The 12,500-nt window shown below is 47.0% G+C and overlaps 7 protein-coding genes across 8 annotated transcripts in view; 3 read left to right on the forward strand and 4 right to left on the reverse strand.

The window, feature by feature from the left end:
* Positions 1–1,147, reverse strand: part of LOC126572134 (unconventional myosin-VIIa-like) — a 9,713-nt gene extending 8,566 nt beyond the window's left edge. For both annotated transcript variants that reach the window (XM_050231200.1, XM_050231201.1), the window contains exon 1: positions 860–1,147. In XM_050231200.1, the coding sequence (XP_050087157.1) occupies positions 860–880 (21 nt within the window). In that variant the 5' untranslated portion in view covers positions 881–1,147. The remainder of the gene's footprint in view (positions 1–859) is intronic.
* A 259-nt stretch (positions 1,148–1,406) lies between these two features.
* Positions 1,407–2,201, forward strand: LOC126570295 (inosine triphosphate pyrophosphatase). The gene is made up of 2 exons (XM_050227943.1): positions 1,407–1,795; positions 1,861–2,201. Exons 1-2 carry the CDS (start codon positions 1,558–1,560, stop codon positions 2,178–2,180), a joined length of 558 nt encoding a protein of 185 aa, XP_050083900.1. The 5' UTR covers positions 1,407–1,557; the 3' UTR covers positions 2,181–2,201.
* LOC126570294 (mannose-P-dolichol utilization defect 1 protein homolog) lies at positions 2,202–3,495 on the reverse strand. Its single transcript, XM_050227942.1, has 2 exons — positions 3,239–3,495; positions 2,202–3,176 (listed from the first exon to the last, which is right to left on the reverse strand). The coding sequence occupies exons 1-2, from the start codon at positions 3,324–3,326 to the stop codon at positions 2,485–2,487; spliced, it is 780 nt and encodes a 259-aa protein (XP_050083899.1). The 5' UTR covers positions 3,327–3,495; the 3' UTR covers positions 2,202–2,484.
* A 448-nt stretch (positions 3,496–3,943) lies between these two features.
* On the reverse strand, positions 3,944–5,361 carry LOC126581729 (antigen 5 like allergen Cul n 1-like). Its single transcript, XM_050245586.1, has 5 exons — positions 5,228–5,361; positions 5,068–5,148; positions 4,785–4,975; positions 4,467–4,714; positions 3,944–4,384 (listed from the first exon to the last, which is right to left on the reverse strand). The coding sequence occupies exons 1-5, from the start codon at positions 5,247–5,249 to the stop codon at positions 4,123–4,125; spliced, it is 804 nt and encodes a 267-aa protein (XP_050101543.1). The 5' UTR covers positions 5,250–5,361; the 3' UTR covers positions 3,944–4,122.
* Positions 5,362–6,706: 1,345 nt separating this feature from the next.
* LOC126570796 (coiled-coil domain-containing protein 97) lies at positions 6,707–8,067 on the forward strand. Its single transcript, XM_050228793.1, has 2 exons — positions 6,707–6,786; positions 6,853–8,067. The coding sequence occupies exon 2, from the start codon at positions 6,864–6,866 to the stop codon at positions 8,025–8,027; it is 1,164 nt and encodes a 387-aa protein (XP_050084750.1). The 5' UTR covers positions 6,707–6,786; positions 6,853–6,863; the 3' UTR covers positions 8,028–8,067.
* LOC126570795 (N6-adenosine-methyltransferase non-catalytic subunit) lies at positions 8,064–9,618 on the reverse strand. Its single transcript, XM_050228792.1, has 3 exons — positions 9,444–9,618; positions 9,212–9,370; positions 8,064–9,146 (listed from the first exon to the last, which is right to left on the reverse strand). Exons 1-3 carry the CDS (start codon positions 9,507–9,509, stop codon positions 8,193–8,195), a joined length of 1,179 nt encoding a protein of 392 aa, XP_050084749.1. The 5' UTR covers positions 9,510–9,618; the 3' UTR covers positions 8,064–8,192.
* Positions 9,619–9,995: 377 nt separating this feature from the next.
* LOC126577397 (uncharacterized) lies at positions 9,996–11,634 on the forward strand (the record flags this gene model as incomplete). The annotated part of the gene is made up of 4 exons (XM_050239003.1): positions 9,996–10,106; positions 10,181–10,514; positions 10,575–10,748; positions 10,821–11,634. Coding segments are annotated over exons 1-4 (1,344 nt in total), but the record flags the coding sequence as incomplete, so codon positions are not given.
* Between the last annotated feature and the right edge of the window lie 866 nt (positions 11,635–12,500).

Raw genomic sequence — 12,500 nt, forward strand, 5'->3', positions numbered from 1 at the left:
TACATCCGGTTTGTTTGTTTTACTTTGAAACATAAATTACGAATCGCCAATGCGATGTTCCCATTCATCATTAATCCTTATCAACGAGGATCGTTAATCTAATCGAATTCTTATAGAACCGGCTTGCATGTTCCAGACCCTGTGTCGCAGTTTATCTAACGATGACTTAGCTCCCACAACAGTTTCTGTAGCCGCTAAAACCAATCGGTCACCGTTAATTTCTTTTTTTATCACAATTCGTAAGCCGAAAGCTTAGCTTACGATGTTCACCGGAAGACTCAAACTTCGTCTCGCTTATCAAATCCTACATCAACCCTGGCTGAACCTGATAACACGTTTGATTTGCTTTAATTTTTTGAGCCGTCAGGTGAACTCCTTATCCGCCTAAAAAATCGGCGGGAAGACTGTTGCGTGTAAAGTGCTGCTTTATGTTAAGAAAAATCATAAAAATGCCGAAACAACAATGCTGTATCGCATTAGAGAGTGTAAAGCAGTTGGTCAACTTCCTGCAATCATTCTCAGAATAATCTTTCCACACTTTGGAGATCGCTGTATCATACTACAGTCGTACACTGTTCAAGAAAAGTTTATGGGGCACACAATCATCAAATTGCCACTTATCATAGCGCACCATCGACAACCGCGCTGGTCCACTATCTCTGGCCCCTGTTCCAGTCGCCGAGGTTCGATGTTCGAACTCGTCATCAGCGACGACTCCTACGCCACCCACCTCCATCATCATGGCGTTTTTGAAGAACGTGACACGTTTGAGGCTTGCCATTTCTCGCCGACGATAGCGCGCTTATCCGACTGTACCGTGCGCTTATCACACCACTCATGGCATCGGAATGCTACCTACCAATTCCTTATTAGTTTCCATGACGACAACGGTGTAAAATTAATCTCCACAAGTATTATCACGGAAGAACTGTGTGCGTCATCGAACCGATTCCAGTGGCAACGTCAGCAAGTTTCGTTGTACGCGAAACTTTCCTTGATTGAGGAAAACTTGGAAAAACGAGCACTTCCGCATTCACACTTCCGCGACGAGCACGTGCTTCACAGCAAGCACATCCTAAATCCACCCCGAACTCGCTGCGATTTGCTATATCCGTTGAGACAGGAGCGATACACCGACAATACTTCCTGTCCCACGCACGGTTCTGAATCTACTGGGTAGGATGTATTGATCGGTACTGGAGATCCCAGCACGAGGTGGGAATCATTTGATATCTGAGTGGCCCGCCGTTATCAGCCAATGCGCTTGCTGTTATCTACCGTGGCCGTGGAGATATAGCGACGAAAATGTGAAGTAAACTATCTACCTTCTTCTTGCGTTTTTCCAATTGGCGAGAAGATGTCTGACAAAATTAAATTCATTCTACACACCGATAGGTTCTGGCCAGAAATAGCGCCCACAAAATAACGGAAAGTTTTAAAAACATTAAATCGTTATCACAATCATTTCACAAAAATTTTTGATTTTCGGAAAAAGGAAATCACGGTTTGGCAACACTTCTAGGAAAACATCAACAAAAACGGAAAAATCAACAAATTATGGCCCGGCCAATTTCGTTCGTTACTGGAAATGCGAAAAAACTCGAGGAAGTCCGTGCCATTTTGGGGGCGCGTTTTCCTCGGGAAATCATAGCGGTTAAACTGGATCTACCGGAGCTGCAGGGTGAAATCGACGACATCTGCAAACGAAAGTGCCTGGAAGCTGCTCGCCAAGTGCAGGGGCCGGTGATGGTTGAAGACACGTGCTTGTGCTTCAACGCGCTCAAAGGACTCCCTGGTAAGTTTCTGTGGAGTGTGAAGCAAAGGAATCGTTATGATTATCGTATGCTTCGTTCCGTGTAGGTCCGTACATCAAATGGTTTCTCGATAAGCTGGGCCCCGAAGGATTGCATAAGCTGCTGGCCGGATGGGAAGACAAGACGGCCCAGGCAGTCTGTACGTTTGCGTACACCGATCGACCCGACGGTGAGGTGCTGCTGTTCCAGGGCCGCACCGAGGGCACTATCGTCGAGCCACGTGGCTCACGAGATTTCGGATGGGATCCGATCTTTCAGCCGACCGGCTACGATGCAACCTATGCAGAGTTGCCGAAGGAGAAAAAGAACGAAATTTCTCATCGATTCCGAGCGCTAGATAAACTACGCGATTACTTTAAGCAATAAAGACCCACTCCAACACGCGAATCTCGTTCATCTTCGTTCATTTCTTTTGCTACTGTGACTGTAAGCTGCTCGTGGCCAGCACTTACGAATTGACCATTGCTACCTCCTTACATGATGCTCTTGCTAACTTTGTCATTTGAAAAGTCTTTTACGTTGTGTTGTTTCGGGAATGAGTCATGCTCGTTTCGATCATTAGTTCACGCTCAGCCGCAATCCAATAATCTCGTAGCCGGAATCGACTGGATTCCGATATTAGCAGCAAATTGAATGAATAAATCGGCTACTTGACTAGTCGCACCTTTGATTAGTCGGTTTTCTTGCTCTTTGCCTTTGGTTTCTTGGCCGCGGTCGATGCCCCGGTCGAAGCTGCGCCTTTCTTGGACTTGTCCGAATTCCAGTAGTAGAGCACTTGCACAGCGATGACCAGATTGGCGAATGAAGAGGCACCGTAGGTGATGATCATCATCTGATCTCCCGTCTCCTGGATCGAGGTAAAGATGCGTGCCAACGAACCGGCCAGTAGCATAAAGCACGTCACTGCCGATAGCTGGCCGGTGCTTCCGTTGCGATAGTTAGCAAGGGCTTGCGACAGCTTACCGAGCAGCAGAATGGGAACGTTGAAGCCCTGAGCCAACAGTAGAAAGCTTAGCGGCGTGATGCCTCCCATCAGCACGTACACAAGCGCTCCGTAGCCGACGGTGAACGCTGCTGAAGCGACCGGAGATCCACCGAAGAACAACACCAAAATACCGATGATTGCCGTCTGCAGCGCGAGGAAGGACGTATCGCCCCAAGCGCTAAACGGGAACCCGTTCACGAAACTGTAGGCCATGTGAATCGTGATGGCAAACAGATCGAGACACACGCTGAACAGACTGATGCCGCGAGCGGATTTATTCGCCAGAATCTTCGTGATCTGCGGCACCTTCACCAGCACGGATCCGGCGATGATGCCGAAGCCGAGTCCTTTGCTCAACAGGGCACGAAAACAGTCGCCTACAAGAAGAAAATCGTCATCATTGCGTGCAAACGAAAGCAACCCAGCGCACGATACCTACCATCCAAAAGGTCAAACTCCAAAAAGTATTTATCGTAACACCTTTCGTCCATCAGATACAACATAAACTCCTTCCCGTAATCAACCATCGCGGGGCCGGCGAATAGAACAGAAACCGCAGAGCTCAAGGGCAAACGGGATGCGGATGTGTGTAGCACTAATTTTCACTAAATATACTTTACGTTTCTTTACTTTTACTTGTAATTTTCACTTTGTCCTGAAAACGTTGTACTGTTGACGTCGGAACCGGGTTGTCAAAAAATCCTACCGCCTCCCACCCCCTCCCCAACCGGTGCAACGGATGCCCAAGCCGGAGCACCCTGTAAACTTTTGAATTTGCAGTTTTTTTTTTTGATAAATCTTTTTATTTTATGATCTTTTGTTATTCGTTCATTTATCGGGAGTCCGTAACCGAACTGCGGCATGTAAAACAACGCCATGCAAGCTGAAAAATCACTACAAAAGATCTCATTGAAATTGTGGAGCTGTTGGCTGTTGGCGCAGAAGGCAGGCACGTTGCTCGGTTTTTCCATCATGTACCAGAGTTAATGGACGTGTTTAATCGTATACAAAAACACGCAAATTAACTCCTCAACATGACAGAAAAAGAAGGTTCCTCTCATGACGATCACTTCCTGTAAATTTACTCTCTTGCAAAAAGAACCAAACTGTGCATAAAACGACGAGAGAACAAAACGCGTTGCGCTCGTATCCAAGATCGGTATTTTTAATGGTATTCTCCTAGGCTGCATTACAATGATGTGAAGTGGATGAAATGCACGAGTGAAACAATAAATAGTAGCAAATCAATATAGGAAAGGCAATGCCTGTAGGCCGATGGCGATGGCTCATCAGCCGCTGTGATGATTCACACTGAGCCATTTTTCACCATGCCGCCGTTGGCTGTACCGGCTCTCCAATATTGCACAGACCAGGATAATTCGTGCTGCAACCAGTGACGCACAGCTCGCAAGGATTGCCCTTGATGTAAACCGGGTGACCGCGGGCGATTGAGTTGGAATAGTTGCAAACATAATTCTGATGCACCCAATCGTGACCCTGTTCGTTCTGGGTGTACTGAATCATGGCGCATCCAACCGCCGTTGCCTTATCCATCACGATCTGCGTAAAGTGTCCGATATCCTTTCTATAGCGTGTAATGGAAGGTAAGAATAGAACATTAGTACAGCTATCGTTTAGTCGCGATTAGGTGTTCCGAAGATGCGTACGGTGGATCTTGTCCTAGCAGCGGATACGAATCGATGTAATCCTGATTAGCATTATCGCTTTCCCCGTACCAACTGGAAAGCAGTTCGGTCATCGTATCCAGCGGAGTCACTTCCATTCCGTAGAAAGAGTTCGCAGCAATGTTTTGGCCCACAAGTGGAAAATCTTTCGTGTTGCGACAGTAATCATGACCGTAGATGCACGTTTTAACATTGTACTCAGCTAGCTTCTGCAGCTCGTCATTCCAAACCTATCGTCGAAGAGGAATTGTATCATCATGCTATGCCTGCTAAAAAAAATAAGCGGGTCAATCGACTTACCAGCGTAGGCATCCGAGAAGCGGGAGCATAGTTCGTCACCTCGCCACGCGCCACATTAGCTCGGAACACGTTGTGCAGATCAAGGATGTAGGTTTTCACCTCTTCCGTCATCGGTACCAACTGCCTATCGACGGGGCAGTATGGACCATAGTTATCGGTCTTTCCGCATCCTACGTGAGCTAGTTTATTCTCTAGAATTGACGAAAATGGGCAGCGTTGGTCAGATCATGCTGTCCTTTGTCCAATGTTATGTTGTCCACTGCCTATACTAGCAAACACTTACTGCACAATGTTGGATCACAGTAATCCGATTGACCATTGATTTGATTTATGATTCCAGCCACTAGCACTACGCACATTATTCCTAAGAAGTATTTGAAAAAAAAGCATCACAATTATTCGTCATTTTAGGCCATCACAATGGTTTTATCACAGGCTCGTACTTAATGCTGACACAGGCTTCATGTTCACAGGAGATAAAACTGCACTGCTATCGGTCAAACGCTAAAGGATAAATCCACTCAATTCACATCAATACTGCTCGTCCCAAGTGCACTAACAAAACTTCAAGTTGCGTTTAACCGTATCCGGTTCGCAGGTTACTCTATTTATACTACGCACCTTCGGTCGGTGAGGAAAACTTGCATCTACACACTGCGAGATAAACGGTGGGAGTTTGCTATTGATCGGCTTTCCGGAATTGTAGCGAAACGATCGCAAGGTTGTGATAAGCAATACGCACCATCCAACCATTCCACAATGTAGTAGCATTAGCAGTAGTAGTATTAGTAGTACATACGCTATTCTTTCAAGTATGGAGCATTAGCCCGCACTTCATATGGTACAAATAATCCTAAGTCAAAATCCGACTAGAATGTGGGACTTAAAATTAGTTTCAAAAGGGATTTGCATCGTTTTTAGTTAAAACAAGTAACTGAACCTCGTGGTTTTCATAGTAGCAATAGTGGAAGGGCATGGCGGTGTAGTAGTGTTAGGGTGCAAAAAGGAAAACTCCACAGCCAGAACATGATACACTTCCGCGCGCTTTCCCATCGATAGAACAATGATGAGAACGAAGGTAGCCGAGATACGGTGGAGTGCGTGCGGCCGATTCACTGGATGCTGCATTTGATTGTTGGCATATCTTTAATTGCCGGCTAAACGTACTACTCGTCATGACTGGACCAATGCACCCTCGCTTCCAATACTAATTACCTCTTTCAGTAACCCTATTGAACGAACCGATAGATGCTTCCAACGATCGTTTGTGTAGAGCGCCAAATGGCTAGAATCTACGTCATTACTCGGATACGTTTTATGTAGAAAACAGTTAGCCGGATATCTCTCAAAAGGATGAGAATGACGAATAACGATTAGCAACGGTCCGCTAGATAATTGCTAGTTCCGGTCCGGGATGACGAGCGGAGATTCTTGGAGAATGATTCAAACCAGCCAATCATGATCAAAGGAGCGTTCACCGATAAGGATGTTTATGTCCTCAATTGTCGATCTCGAAACGATGGTGAGCAACGGTAGAAAACTGCAACTGCGACCTGTCCTTGAAATGTGGGAATGTTGTGGGCTGCGGCTGATGATGATCCGCTAGTAGAAAAATAGTCAGATATACTAACTATACCTCTCTGTTCGGCTGCGTGGTGGAGGCGATCGTTCGCCTTTTATTGCTAATTGGCGCTCCACGTGAACGGAAAACATGCTTTTTTGCACCTGCATTCTATGTAATCGGTTGATTAATTTTCCTTGTGACTCAATTTTGCAGCTTAGCGAGCGATACTAGGTGTGCATTAATTTGTTTTTGCCCGCAACGATTAAAACACTTTTTCTGCTCTTTTGAAGCGTTTTTTCAATAAATCTGAGAAACGCTTCGCAAGCAGCTTGACAACCTACATTGTTTACACGACGCTGCAAGGATAAAAACAAACCTCAACCAATCGAGTTTTGCGGCAGGATACCGGATTTTCGGTGGCAATTAGTGGCACAGGAAGTGAGAATTCTTTGCAGATTGTTCGGTTTGCAGTTCGGTAAATGCAAAGTTCTTTTCCATTTCAAGAATTCAGAACAATGACCGAGGATGATGGGGAACATCCTGATCGCAAGGAAGACGAAACCATCCACGAGTCCGAACTCTTTGCTCACATCACCAGCAATCCACAGGTTTTCTACAAAAACCAGCAAATCAACGAACCGGAAATTAGTAGCATAGAAAAAGAAAGTATACTGCGCGAGGTGATGAACAAGAGCCACTGCACATTCCTCTCCCGGTTCGGGCTGTTCATGGACGAAGACCATCTGCGCTACTTTGAGCAGGACGAACAGACGATGGCCTACAGTCCGGACGAGCGGTACGAAATAGATCATCACCTCGAGCGGATCCGTAGGCTCAAGAACGGTGGCCGGGCCATCGATGTGCGTAATCGGCGATATGCTGCACTACAGAAGCTGTGCAGCGAAGGGTCATACTTTAGCGAACATGAAATGATGCAGCGGGAACCCCTGCTGTACGATCAGCTGGTAGGCCAGTTCATGACGGAGAAAGAGAAGCGCGAACGCGATGCCCATCGTGTTTCCGACGAGCCCAGCATTGTCAGCATCATCTACAATCAAATGGACCAAGAGCAAGCAAAGGAAACTCTACAGAAACTGGAGCAAGAGGAAAACCGGCAGGAGCAAGATGATAGTCTGTCGGGAGTGGATGCTCGGCAGTTCGTCGATTCGGAGCGTCCCTCTCGGCCCAATTCTCCCGGGTTCCCTCGTGGCCAATGGGGTAACTTTGATGATGAGGAAGAATCTCGCTTGGAAACACGACTACAAGAACGTCAGAAACAACGTCGCCGACGGAAACTAGCGATTCCTCCGCCACATCTAGTGACCGCTGGTGAACGTAGCTTGCTGCGGGACGAATTCATTGGTATCATGTACGCTCGGTTTATTGCTGGCGAGGATAAGGAGTTTGATTACACGAAGGTGGACGATTCGCTCGAGTATGATGATCTCGACATAAGGGAGCAGGACGAACAAGAGCGATACTTTGACGAGGAAGAGGAACAGGAAGCTACCAATGGAGAGTCGCCCGTTCAGCCAAACGAATGCGAGGAAAGCGAGGATGATTTGGATGTGTACATGCGGCATCTGAATCATCATCTGGAGCAACAATCGAGGTACCATCACGCGGACAGCGAGCGCAGCTTTCGAGATCCAAACTGTGAGTACGACAGTGATGAGTAGTACAATGAGCAATAATACAAATAATGATTCATAAGAGCTATGAAAATATGCTATGATTTTATTTGTTCCATATTAAGGATTTTTATGTGGCTTAATTTTGTCGAAATTGCGAACAGAAAGAAATGGGAACGAATGAAAAATCTCCACTCCGACGAGCTGAACCTTCTACAGGCGAGATCTTCCTCGTAATCCTCGGGAAAAGCCTCGACCTCGTCCTCGCATTGCTTTACCGTTGGGCGGCGGACTCTTCGGTCGCAGTGCCTCAATCCGTTCAGTGCACCCGGTCGTAGGACACTCTTCGAAGGCGTTCGAGTAGTGTTCGCTGTTAAAGTTTGAGTTGGTCAGCTCGGGCCCAATCGTAACCCAACCGGGCCGAATTGTTGAATCGCGCCCAAAGATGTGCAACCGGCGGCGCCCGAGACAAAAGTGTTCAATGATGTGGAAGATTTCGATCGGTTTTTCCAGACTGCCAAACTCAGCCTCCTCCGAAATGATCAAATCGATGTCCACGTTCGCGTGGATGAAGTCACCGTCGGTTGAACGCCGCACCGTACCCTTGATACCCATCAGGCAGTGCTCCTTGGTGCGCTGAAAGACTGCCTTCGGCTCGAGAATCTTTGAATGACCGGGCGACTCGTTGTTTGTGCGTATCCAACAGATGTCTTCGCACCTTCGGAAGCCCCACTTACGCAGACAGTTACGACCCATGTCCAACCCTTCGGAGCTACCGCACCAAAGAAAGACAAAACTTCGATGTGCTGCCACTTCGCCGATATCTAGCGCGAGTATTTCATCCCACGACCAAAAGTTTCGTGGTGCACCAGCGGCCACTGCCGCCCCGCCTCGGGCGTACTCTTCCAACGGTGGTTCGATGAGTATCACGTCGAACTTGGTTCCCAGCGTTTTAAGATCGATTGTCTTGAGATCGGCTCGCAAATACATGGGCGGTGTAGCCGTTTCCGCAATCAGCTCATCCTTCAATCGGATTAGTTCCCGCAGCTTCGGATACTCCTCGAACCGGTCCGCCAGCCCGACATCCCGAATAAAGTTCTGCGGTCGCTGGCCTGTATCCACAAAGTGCTGGCAGTAATCGTTGTGTGGATTGGACGATTGTGTACCCTGTTGCGTGGAACGAGCGGATTGTTCTTAAATGCACTTCGAGCGATCCGGGCGTTCGAGTTTACCTTCAGAAACGTAGAGGAATCGCGGTATACCAAGCCCTCGGAGGGTGACTTTTTCGACGACCTTGCTTCTTCGTCCTCGTACCGCTGGGATTTGTTGATTGAAGATTCTTCCTTCGTCCCCAAGACATGCTTAAGATCTTCGACGCTAGATACACCGAACTGTGGAAAGAGAGGCGAAAGCAACAAATCATTACCTGTCCCCGCCAACGATCGGGTGCCACAATCAACTCACGGTTTGGGCCAGTAGCATTTTGCGTTTTTGTGACTTCTCACGGCGAGACTTTAACACGTTATCCATGGTTGCCTATTTGTAACGAGTACTAGCGAGAATCAAGTATTTTTACAATGAAAATATAGGCAATTTCCCACTTTTTACTGCGATTTCTCGGATCGGGTTTCCAACCTCAAACCGGAGACCAAAACAATGAAGAAGAACAACAAGCGATAAAGTTACCATAAAGTTAGCCATAAAATTACCGCCAGTCTAGACACAGCGCGTACGCTGGAACTGTTAAAATCGTGGTGTTTCGCGGGTTTATTCTAAAAAACAAGAGTTTCGGAGAATTCAATTCAATATTGTTTTGAGCCCATAAAAAAGGTGCTTGAGCATTAACTCAATTCGGATGTTAGCGAAACAACCATCAACAAGGTTCTAGGCAGGATTTGAGTTGATCAATCTGCCTGCGCATGTTCTGGAAGAGAGCATAACGCAGTAGGCTGTGGCAAAAAATCTTCACCTTTGGGCTCCCCATCAACCGGCAGCGATTTTTCGATTTCAAGATCAACTGCGACGAGACTCGGACGCGGCGGACGCGAAAAGACCAGCAGAAAAGTGAGCAATACAAGTGGCACTGCAATAAATTCCAGAGCAAAATGGAGAAATCTTTCTACTATCGTAAGTATCTTCTAATAATGTCCGTAAACTTTCCCAAGGTTCCAAGAGTAATCTTTCTCTCCGCTTCTCAACAGCCAGCATGACCGATTTTCCATCTCTCTCGATATCGCGCGACGCCGGAAACACAAACCGGAATCCGTTTCGCCAGCCCCCGCCATCGTGTCCTTCCGACGGCAGCGTAAAGCTTGAACCAACGCGACACAGCCAGCTATGTTCCGGGCATCCCGTGCCGGTGCTTTCTCCGGTTTACCCGACTTTGCCAGCGCCGATGATGCAAGCCAACAATCGCCAGGCCTACTGCTATACGAACGCGCTGGACAGCTCAGCCTCCCGGCAACCGATATGTTCAAGCCTTTTTCAGCCATTACGGTTTCCTGTTAATATACCGCCTCCACTATTCGAGCATCAGTGAGTATGAAAGCGAGGAGTTCCTTTTGGCTATCTTTTTCAATCTACTCCTTTTCGCAGCACCTACAACTATTCCGTTATGCAATCGTCCGTGTTTTACAAAGCACCAAATGTTCTTAACTGCAGCGTTCCTCCGCAACCAAAATGTACTCTCGATGGCAATGCGCCACATGTAAATCAGGGTGAATCTACGGTCGCGTTCGATATTCCAAAAAGCGTCGGAAGTTGCAGCAGGTGAGTAAAACCAATAGCGTATGAGGTGATCCTGTTCCAATACCCTTTTTTGGTTTTCGCAACAATTTCCAGCACCTCGCCGTCCTTGCCTACTGAGCTCGATGACCAAATTGAAGGGGATACACCGTACACCGATCAATTTGACGAGTTGATCGAGATTGCTTTGCAAGGATGCAAGCTGGCAGAATCGTTAGCAACCAATTACCAGAAACGTCCCTGTTTCAAGAAAATCGACAGTCTCTGTGCTCGTCTGAAACAGGATTTATTGAAACCGGATAATGTAGTGTCCAACATCAACTCGCAGGGGCTTGCATGGGCAGTGAAGGATTTCATCTTTGTGTTTACCAGAATTTTAAACGCCTGGATCATAATCAAAGGCTATGCGCGTAGTGAGCCGCGTGGATTGGCGTACGTTCAGCAGGAACTTTGCCCCAACTTTCTAAAGGAATTCGGACAGTGGCACAAGTCAACCCTACAGCTAACCCGATCGTTGGTCACATCGTTCACCAATTTGGATAAGCTGGCCAAATCACACCGTGGAAATGCGACTGGTTTTTCAATGACTCTTTCCCCAGGGGGCTATCGGTATGAAAGCGCCACTGTTGATGCCGACCCAGAGAGCGAAGGTGCTGTTAGCTTTCCCAATAACGATGGCGAGTACATACGCACTGGTGTGTACAAAACATTGCGCAAACCTCCTGGATTTGAAGATGTTACAAAGCTTAAGCAGAAGAGCAAGGTTCACGATCAAAACGATACCGATGAGCACCGTTCCCAACGATTACCAGTGACGCCCCTAAGCAACAAAGAACTATCATCACCACCAGCACCGCTTACTCCTGTGACGCCTTTGCCGGATGCGCCACCACCATCTCCAGCTGATCAGACTCCACAACATGGCATATCGAACGAAGAATGGAATGAACTGTTGAACCGTTACGAACTGCAGAAATGCCCCAACGATTTAGTGGAAGCTTGTTCTACCCTTATGCGTCGAGTGCTGGAGATTAAGGAGTCGGAATATTTCATAAATATTTGGATTACCAAAGCATATGTAAGTAGCGTTCAATTATGAGTTCAAATATGACGTAGAAGAATAATGGTGCAACTGCATCAACATTGGCCTGAGCAAAGGAAAACATGTTAATCGCTCTTCGCTAGTGAACCACAGTTCGTCTACTCTGGAACACCTGTAGGGGTGACGGAGATTCTCTGGAGCGTGCGTTTGCGCAGTTCTAGGAACAACTCAAACGCATGCTTGCTCAGAGAGTGTCCTTTACTGTGGTGCCAATTGTTTTAACTAATTCCCCTCTTTTTTATTTTTACCAGTTTCCCGATTTCTACCTGTGTGGACCGTCATTCAACGATCTGCGAACGATCTTTTCCAACACCGAGAATGGGATTTACCCAAACATTAAGGATCTCCGATCGGATCTGCATAAATTGCTCAAAGCTTGCATGACATACCTGGACGTAGTGCGATTTACAGACGAGTGTTGCGGGGAAAATGCGCAGGGAAAGAAGGAGGAAATGGAAAAATATGCCATAATGGAAGGGTTTGCTCAAAAATTGAAATTGCTAGTGAAAGATGCCGATGTATCTGATAGTTGTACGCTGATGGATTTGTTCTAAACAACATGTTGCAGATGCCTCGGTTGGCCGGAACCGGATCGGAACCAATTCGAGTTTAGTTGTTGAATTCATGAAATCAAAACCACTCAAACACTGCCAATGTACATACTCGACCGGTCA

Source organism: Anopheles aquasalis, chromosome 2, assembly GCF_943734665.1.
Source record: "Anopheles aquasalis chromosome 2, idAnoAquaMG_Q_19, whole genome shotgun sequence".
NCBI lineage: Eukaryota > Metazoa > Arthropoda > Insecta > Diptera > Culicidae > Anopheles > Anopheles aquasalis.

Coding starts and splice junctions, on each gene's coding strand:
- LOC126570295 (XM_050227943.1), top strand. CDS start 1,558: ATGGCCCGGCCAATTTCGTTCGTTACTGGAAATGCGAAAAAACTCGAG. Junction 1,796..1,860: donor CGCGCTCAAAGGACTCCCTG/GTAAGTTTCTGT, acceptor CGTTCCGTGTAG/GTCCGTACATCAAATGGTTT.
- LOC126570294 (XM_050227942.1), bottom strand. CDS start 3,326: ATGGTTGATTACGGGAAGGAGTTTATGTTGTATCTGATGGACGAAAGG. Junction 3,177..3,238: donor GGAGTTTGACCTTTTGGATG/GTAGGTATCGTG, acceptor TTCTTCTTGTAG/GCGACTGTTTTCGTGCCCTG.
- LOC126581729 (XM_050245586.1), bottom strand. CDS start 5,249: ATGAAGCCTGTGTCAGCATTAA. Junction 4,976..5,067: donor CTGTGATCCAACATTGTGCA/GTAAGTGTTTGC, acceptor CGTCAATTCTAG/AGAATAAACTAGCTCACGTA. Junction 4,385..4,466: donor CTGCTAGGACAAGATCCACC/GTACGCATCTTC, acceptor TACACGCTATAG/AAAGGATATCGGACACTTTA.
- LOC126570796 (XM_050228793.1), top strand. CDS start 6,864: ATGACCGAGGATGATGGGGAACATCCTGATCGCAAGGAAGACGAAACC.
- LOC126570795 (XM_050228792.1), bottom strand. CDS start 9,509: ATGGATAACGTGTTAAAGTCTCGCCGTGAGAAGTCACAAAAACGCAAA. Junction 9,371..9,443: donor AAATGCTACTGGCCCAAACC/GTGAGTTGATTG, acceptor CTCTTTCCACAG/TTCGGTGTATCTAGCGTCGA. Junction 9,147..9,211: donor ATTCCTCTACGTTTCTGAAG/GTAAACTCGAAC, acceptor TCCACGCAACAG/GGTACACAATCGTCCAATCC.